The following is a 7,742-nucleotide window of genomic DNA, read 5'->3' on the forward strand; positions in this document are numbered from 1 at the left end:
GAGTCAGATGGGAGCCAGGTGGGAAGCCAGTGGGGGAGTCAAGTGGGGAGCCAGGGGAGGAGTCAGTTGTGAGCCAGGTGGGGAGTCAGGTGGGAGTCAGGTGGAAGCCAGGTGGGAAGCCAGGTGGGGAGTCAGGTAGGGAGTTGGGTGTGAGCCAGGTGGGGAGTCAGGTGGGAGCCAGCTGGGGAGTCAGGTGGGGAGTTGGGTGTGAGCCAGGTGGGGAATCAGGTGGAAGCCAGCTGGGGTGCTCAGTGGGAAGCCAGCTGGGGAGCCAGGTGGGAAGCCAGGATAGAATGGGTAACTGAAGCAAGGTGAGGAGAACTTAGAGAAGGGAGTGGCCCATCCCCTGTGGGAGCCTGAAGAGCTGATTTCTGATAGCCCTTCAACTTGTAAAAGTTCTGTGATCCCCAAATTAGAGATCTTAACTTGAAAAATGAATGACTTCTGTGGAATTCCTTAAAGAGATCTTGAAGTGATGTTTTCCTACCTACAGAGGAACCCTTGTATAACTACAAGTCTGCAATCGTGAAATATTAGATTTTGCTCTGGAAAAGTTTGCCTGTAGCATCAGATTGGAAACAGATATAGAATTCATAATCCGAAATGCATTTTTGACTGCAGATGGGACAATTTGTGGCATTTGGATCAAAGGGCTGGGTTCTATGTTCATTTTCCCTAAGGCCTCATGATAAAGCAACAGATAACACGCAGACACTAACCTGCTAGGTACGTAATGGGAGGAGACTTTTTTGTGTTGGGCAAGGTCCTCCAGCCTTCTGGTCAGCAGAGCCTTCAAAGCACCCGCGGAAATAGGGCGAATGGGATCTTGATTTCCCCAAAATAGTTTTCTGTTGAGAAGCATAAAAATAAAATTGTCACTGCCAGTGAAAATCCAAGAAATAGCCCATGTCAGCTTCTATGCTGACTTTACTTCAAGAACTATTTCTAATACAGAATTTTGCAATTTCCAGGTATCAGAAATGCATAAACGATTTATGGGAGTTACAATAAGAATACAAGAAGATTGTTTTATGCATTGTCTTAAAATGTGGTGACCAAAGATGAACCTCTTAGAGATAGTTCTTTTTCTGCCATTAAATAAACACTAATTTTTTACCCAGGTTGGCATAGAATGGATGCACCAATTACCCTGTGCTCCCATCTTGGGTGAAGCCCTCTACTGAGTGGTCGGAAGGTGAAACGGTTCCAGAATAGTGTTAACAGTTATCTCTATGGAACACTTCCCAGGTACCAGGCACTGTGCTACGTGCTTTCGACTTACCAGTTCACTTTGTCTCAGCAACCCTGTGAAATAGGTATGATAACTGTGCGGGATGGATGAAAAGGGAGAAACCAGGACAGGATTAACCTGAAAAGTCTTCGTGCAAGAAAGTAAAAGGCACAGACTGCCAGGAATTCAGCATGTTCCTTGTTGGGGTAACAGTGGGAAATGGGAATGATCAGGGCTTGGCCCGGAAAGTCAGGGTAGAAAAAGAAAGTCCTGCTGAGAAGGGTTAAGTAACATTGCTGGAGTGGAAAGGCGGGCAGAAGGCAGCCTTGAAGCTAGTAAGAAAAAAAGTATCTCCGTAACCAACTGCGTACATAATTTAATTTGCCAACTAACTGCGCTTATCCCTTTAAAAGGCCCCAGGTTTTCTTTTTTTCAGCTTTGCTTATATTTTTGGAAATAATCTTTCTTTGCTCCATAAACATTAGCCAGAGTCATTATGAGAAATATTAAAGCATTAATATCCCTACCTGCTACTGAGTTCATCTCCTACTGTCCGTTTTCCCTCAGCCCCCCTTGCTACCTGTCTGTACTCCCATCACACTGACTCCCTCTCTACATCGCTGCCAATGGTCTTTCTAAATGCAAATCTGAGCAAGTTACCCCTCTGTTCAGGACACTTTCAAGGTTTCCATTGACTTTTTTTTTTTTTGAGACAGAGCCTCAAGCTGTCCCCCTGGGTAGAGTGCCGTGGCATCACAGCTCACAGCAACCTCCAACTCCTGGGCTCAAGCGAGTCTCCTGCCTCCGCCTCCCAAGTAGCTGGGACCACAGGTGTCTGCCACAACGCCTGGCTATTTTTTGGTTGCAGCCGTCATTGTTGTTTTGGCGGTCCCCGGGCAGGATTCGAACCCGCCACCTTAGGTGCATGTGGCTGGCGTCTTAGCCACTTGAGCCACAGGCGCCGAGCTGGAAGCCAATCATAAAAGACTACATATAATATACAGTTCCAACTCGGTGACATTCTGGAAAATGCAAAACTATAGAGAAGTAAATAGATCAGTTGTTGCCAAGAGTTTGGAGAACAGGAGAAGAGGGAAGGGGATGGAGAGGTCGAGCACAGGTCAGTTTTAGGACAGTGAAGCTGACCCGTGTTATCCCTTAACAATGGATACACGACATTACGCATTTGTCAAAACCCACAGGTGGTAACACAGAGAAAAATGAGCCCTAATGTAAATTATGAACTTCAGTATAAGGTAATAAGAATGTACAGTCGATAGGGGCTCATCACTTGTAACAACTGTACCACAATATCTCAAGATGTTAATAATACAGGCAACTGGGGGATGAGGTGGTAAATACGGGGACTCTGTACTTTCTGCTCAATTCTTCTGAAAGCCCAAAACTATTCTAAAATAATAAAGTCTGTTCTGCTCTGAAGCAATAGGATATAAAAGAAAAAAAAAATGCAAACTTTACTCAGGAGCCAAAGACGAAAAAGGGAGCCCTGTGGCCCAGTGTGGAAGGACTGAGGGTCTGGCCTACTGAAGTCCCAGGGGACAGGTATGCGGTAAGTGGGGGCTTAGATATAGCAGGAGACAGCAGCCTTAGAGACACAGGCACAAGATTGGACCTGGAGAATGCACACCAAAATGTCAAAGGACGGTGGCATCACACCCTGGGGCAGTGGTTTTCAAACCTGTCTGTTAGAATCATCCAAGGAGTTTTAACTCCCAGTGTAGGCTGCACCGCAGATCAATTAAATCAGCATTTTGGAGGATGGGACATGAGTATCAGTCACTGTAAAAGCTCCCCAGGTGACTCCAATGTGAAGCCAAATTTGAGAAGCACCAAAGATTAGCTTTCTATGTCTTGACTCTCATGAGGTGACCATATGGTTCAGTGGATCCCGATGAGTCGAGGTGGAGGGATAAGCCCGGGATGCAGGGTTAATGGAAGGTGAGAGCAACACTTACCTATTTGGTGTAATGGACACAGTCGTCACAAACAAAACCACAGGAGATTGCCTTACCTATCTGGAGTTCCCCAGTGGGTTTTAGGCCTAGAAAGATCGTGGAGTCTCTTCCTAGAAAAAGAACTAACAAATACACCAGCTGATTAATTCGAAGAGCACGGTTAAGAGATATGGTTATATTATACGACTCCTACTCAAACAAATCCCATTTGTGTGTGTGTGTGTGGGAAATCCTTTGTCACCCTTGGTAGAGTACCATGGCATCACAGCTCACAGCAACCTCCAGCTCTTGGGCTTAGGTGATTCTCTTGCCTCAACCTCCCGAGTAGCTGGGACTACAGTCACCTGCCACAACACCCAGCTACTTTTTGTTGCAGTTTGGCCAGGGCTGGGTTTGAACCCACCACCCTCGGTATATGGGGCCGGCGCCTTACTCACTGAGCCACAGGCACCATGAAGTGCCTTTTCTTATACTTGAGTGTGTTACTACTGATCAGAGTTTTAGTTGATTCTTTTGACAAATATTTATTCAGCATTTAGTCTAAACCAAGTTGCGTTCTAGGGCTAGAGGTACATGGGTGAAAAAACCAGACAAAAATGCTTGCCCTCAACTCAGAGCAGAAATACAACAAATGAAATAAAGTACATATATAGTGTGTTAGAGGGCAAAGGAGCTATCTGGAAAAATAAAGCAAAGAGTATGTAGGAGGAGAGGGTTGCCATTTTCAATAGGGTGCTCGGACCAGGTCACATGTGAACAATGACTAACTGCAGATTTTCCAGAGGAAAAGCAGTAACAGCAAGTTCAAAGGTCCTGAGGAAGAGCATGCCTCTATGTTTAAAAAGCAACAGGAGGCCAGTGTGGTTAGCTTCGTCTATAAATAAAAAAAAACCATCTCCATCTCAAAGGGTTGTGCCTGCACAGTCTAACCATGGAGTGGGGACTCAATAAATGTTAGTTCTTTTTTCTTTCTCACCAACAGCAGCACCCAGCATGAGAATCTATAGGTAGCAAGTGCCGATTAGATCGAATTGGCTTCTCATTGTTTAAAATATAAATGTACTTTAACTGTTCCATAAGGGAAAATCGTGGAACTATCCGTAAGTCAGATAAAGTGATGCATTTAAGATACTTTAGATCAAACCCAGGAGAGAAGGGAGTAAGAAGGTTTCCCATCTCCACCCCAGCTGCTCAGCCCTTTCTTCTCCAGAATCTCACACTCCAGACTCTCCTAACTGCTCCCTGTACTGCTGCGACTAACCACTTGCATTTTGGTTTCTCAGAACTCTGCTGCTTCAAGCAGTGGCTCACGTCTGTAATCCTGACCCTCTGGGAGGCCCAGGTGGGTGAATTGCTTGAGCTCAGGAGTTCGAAACCAGCCTGAGCAAGAATGAGACTCCCATCTCTACTAAGATAGACAATCCTACACCACCCACAATCAGGCTGTGGAAATTACCCCAAATACCGAATTTCTTTCTGAATTACATCAATTCTCTATGCTACTTCCTACTGACAGAAGTCTCATTAAATCTTATGGGTCTAATGTTTTTTTTTTTTTTTAAATTAAGCAGTGTTTGTTTTGTGAACAAGAAAAAAGTCTTTCAAGACACCAGAGTTTGGCAGCGGGGAGAAATAAGGAAAAGATTCTTTAGTGGTGAAAAGTTTGGGAACTGCTGTACATCTGATACAATGCCCCCCCACCCCCACCCCAGCCATGCCTGGTCATGTTCATCTGGAATCATTGAAAATACTGTCCATGGACAGACAGAAAATCTACACTCTTACCCCAACAAAAGAATGGCTCTGCCAGGCGGGTACAGGGCAACCCCCACGAGAGCCGGCACCACCTTTCCAGAGAAGGGGGCTCGGAGCAAAGCAGGCAAGCCACAGTTGCAGACAGCGCATCTCATTATATCTAGATTAATCTTTTAAAGCACGTTAGCGTCTCACTTCCATCACCACCCCAGCCAAGATTTCCCCGGCTACCTTTTCTTCCCCAGCAAAACAATGGGCTTTTTATTAAATGTATCGTTTTACGCAGACTGTCGACAGCTTCCTAGATGCTTCAGTTGGGCTATTCCAGCTGCAGGTAAGCTCGTTAGCATTTGCTAATTCTGTATGAGGGTCTGACTAATACCTCACCTTTTCATTCCCTTTTTTATACATTTCCTCCCCATTGCTCCATCTCCAACCTACAGCTCTTATTCTTAACACACTGTCCTGTCTCTCCTGGGAAATGCATTACCTCACAGTCTTGTGCTCCTGTTCAGATACAAAAGAAGGTAATTAAAGGGTTTTAACTCGTGAAGCCAATTTTTTAAATGAGAGTTACATTGCCCATCCCATGCCTTCATTGCTAATTAATTTCCCAGGGTTTGTCAATAGCTAGGAAAGCGTTTGAAAGCCTTCCTTTGGGTCCACACCATTAAACACGAGTTAATATACCAACAATTATGGAAACAATTTCTGGTCTCTCTGATGGGGCAATCTAATAATTCTCTCTTTCAAAGAGAGATTCTTTTACATTTGGCCATTTTGCAAATAATTCTTTCTTTTCCATTTTGCCATTTTGCTTACAGTCAGAAAATATTTTCTTTCATAACTAATTAGTCACAGCACATTCGTATAAGAAAAAAAGATTTTGGCAGATACAGGGGTTGATAATAGAGATAACACAATTTACTCACATAACTGACTCCAAATTAACTGATCAAACGAAGCAAAAAGAAAAGCAGTAAGAAATAACAATAAAAAGGGTTTTAACTTACCAACTAGAAACGATTTTCACTTTCTAGACAAAGAAGAGTTGGCTCACTCAGTGTACATTATTTACATTATATTTAGTTGAAGTAATGTGGTATTTTGAGCAGATGCTTGGTAATCTTGAGTAAATATTAATTTTACCTGCTTTATTACTCAGCAACCAAACAACTTTGTGAAAGCAACCTAACTTCTATGAATTTCATTTTCTCTCTGTAAAATATAATTTATATTTCCCTCCTATCCACTTGCCAGAATCCTAGTGAGAAAATGTTTTTTTAACAAACTACAAAGCATTACACAAAAACAGGAGAGTGATATGCACTGCATGAAGGATGAAAGAAAAAAACAGTGGGAAAGCATAGTACATACAAAATGAGGCTGAGTAATAATCATACATGTAAATCGGTTAAACAACAATAAATATGAATGGGTTATAGCACTTATTTTAAAAGTGCATAGAAACAAAATCTGGTGTTATTAACTTCTAACCTACATGAAGCACTGATCTCAACCCTTGGTATTTCTTCAATGATATTGAAGGATGTACAGCCCTTATTCAAAATGCTTGGAACTGGAAGTGTTTCAAATTTTGGATATTTTTGGATTTGGGAATATTTACATATTCATGGCAAGGTATCTTAGGGATGGGACCCAAGTCTAAACATGAAATTCATTTATGTTTTATATACATCTTAGGCAGATAGCCCCAAGATAACTTTATGTAAAATTCTAAATACTTCTAATGCATGAAACAGAGTTAGGGTTAAGTTCTCACATGTGGAATCTTCTACTTGTGGTATCGTGTCATTGCTCAGATAGTCTCAGATTCTGGAGCATTTTAGATCTTGAATTTTTGGAGTAGTAATTGTTTCCTCTTCTAACTACATCTCAGCCAAACCAAGGGTGAGCATCTATTTTTGGGAGGCATTTATCTGTGCACCGTGTGTGCTCACATACACACAATTCCCTTTTTTTTTTTTGCAGTTTTTGGCTGGGGCTGGGTTTGCCACTTCTGGCCTAGGGGGCAGGTGCCCTACTCCTTTGAGCCACAGGTGCCACCCTCCTTTTTTTTTTTTTTCCACAGAGGGCACTTTCTTGAAATTTCATTAGCTACTGCAGTTGAATTAGAGGAAAAGGGGAGGAATATAAGTGAATATAAGAAGTGTGTCCTTCATCTCAATCTTCTTTCCCAATTCATGTCTTAATTTCTCTCCCTTCATTCCTCTTCCCACGGGCATTGTGATTAGAAAAAGGCCTTATGACAAAAGAAAAGTATAGAATCCCTTTCTCCCAAAACCTCAGGATAGACTTTTATTTCAATTCCCCCCAACTAAGTCGGCCCCATACAGCTTGCCTGGCCTGTTTATTTAGGTCTGTGAGAACCGTAGTGTAGCTACAGTCTTACCATTTCTTTACAAAGTCCTTACAGGAACCAGGACTTCCTAAAAGAAAATAAAAGTCAAAGCAAAAATTAGATTCAATAGGAATGAAGATATGATATAGATAGCATCAGAAATCAACAGAAAAAGTGGGGAGGAGAAATAATTATGTGGCACCCATAGTTTGGCACCCGTAGCTCAGTGGTTAGAGTGCTGGCCACACACACCAGGGCTGGCAGGTTCAAACCCGGCCTGGCCCAGCTAAACAACAATGACAACTGCAACAAAAACAGCCAGTATTGTGGCAGGTGCCTGTAGTCCCAGCTACTTGGGAGGCTGAGGCAGGAGAATCGCTTAAGCCCAAGAGCTGAAGGTTGCTGTGAGCTGTGACAA

At 43.0% G+C, this 7,742-nt stretch overlaps 1 protein-coding gene across 1 annotated transcript in view; it reads right to left on the reverse strand.

The window, feature by feature from the left end:
• The window catches only part of THEGL (theg spermatid protein like), a 39,159-nt gene that overhangs the window by 14,584 nt on the left and 16,833 nt on the right, over positions 1-7,742 (reverse strand). Inside the window, exons 2-4 of the mRNA XM_003798818.2 lie at positions 7,376-7,412; positions 3,264-3,329; positions 720-848 (exon numbers count right to left, since the gene is read on the reverse strand). Of these exons, the coding sequence (XP_003798866.2) occupies positions 720-848; positions 3,264-3,329; positions 7,376-7,412 (232 nt within the window). The remainder of the gene's footprint in view (positions 1-719; positions 849-3,263; positions 3,330-7,375; positions 7,413-7,742) is intronic.

This window comes from Otolemur garnettii, unplaced genomic scaffold (assembly GCF_000181295.1).
Source record: "Otolemur garnettii isolate 467f Iridium unplaced genomic scaffold, OtoGar3 scaffold00141, whole genome shotgun sequence".
NCBI lineage: Eukaryota > Metazoa > Chordata > Mammalia > Primates > Galagidae > Otolemur > Otolemur garnettii.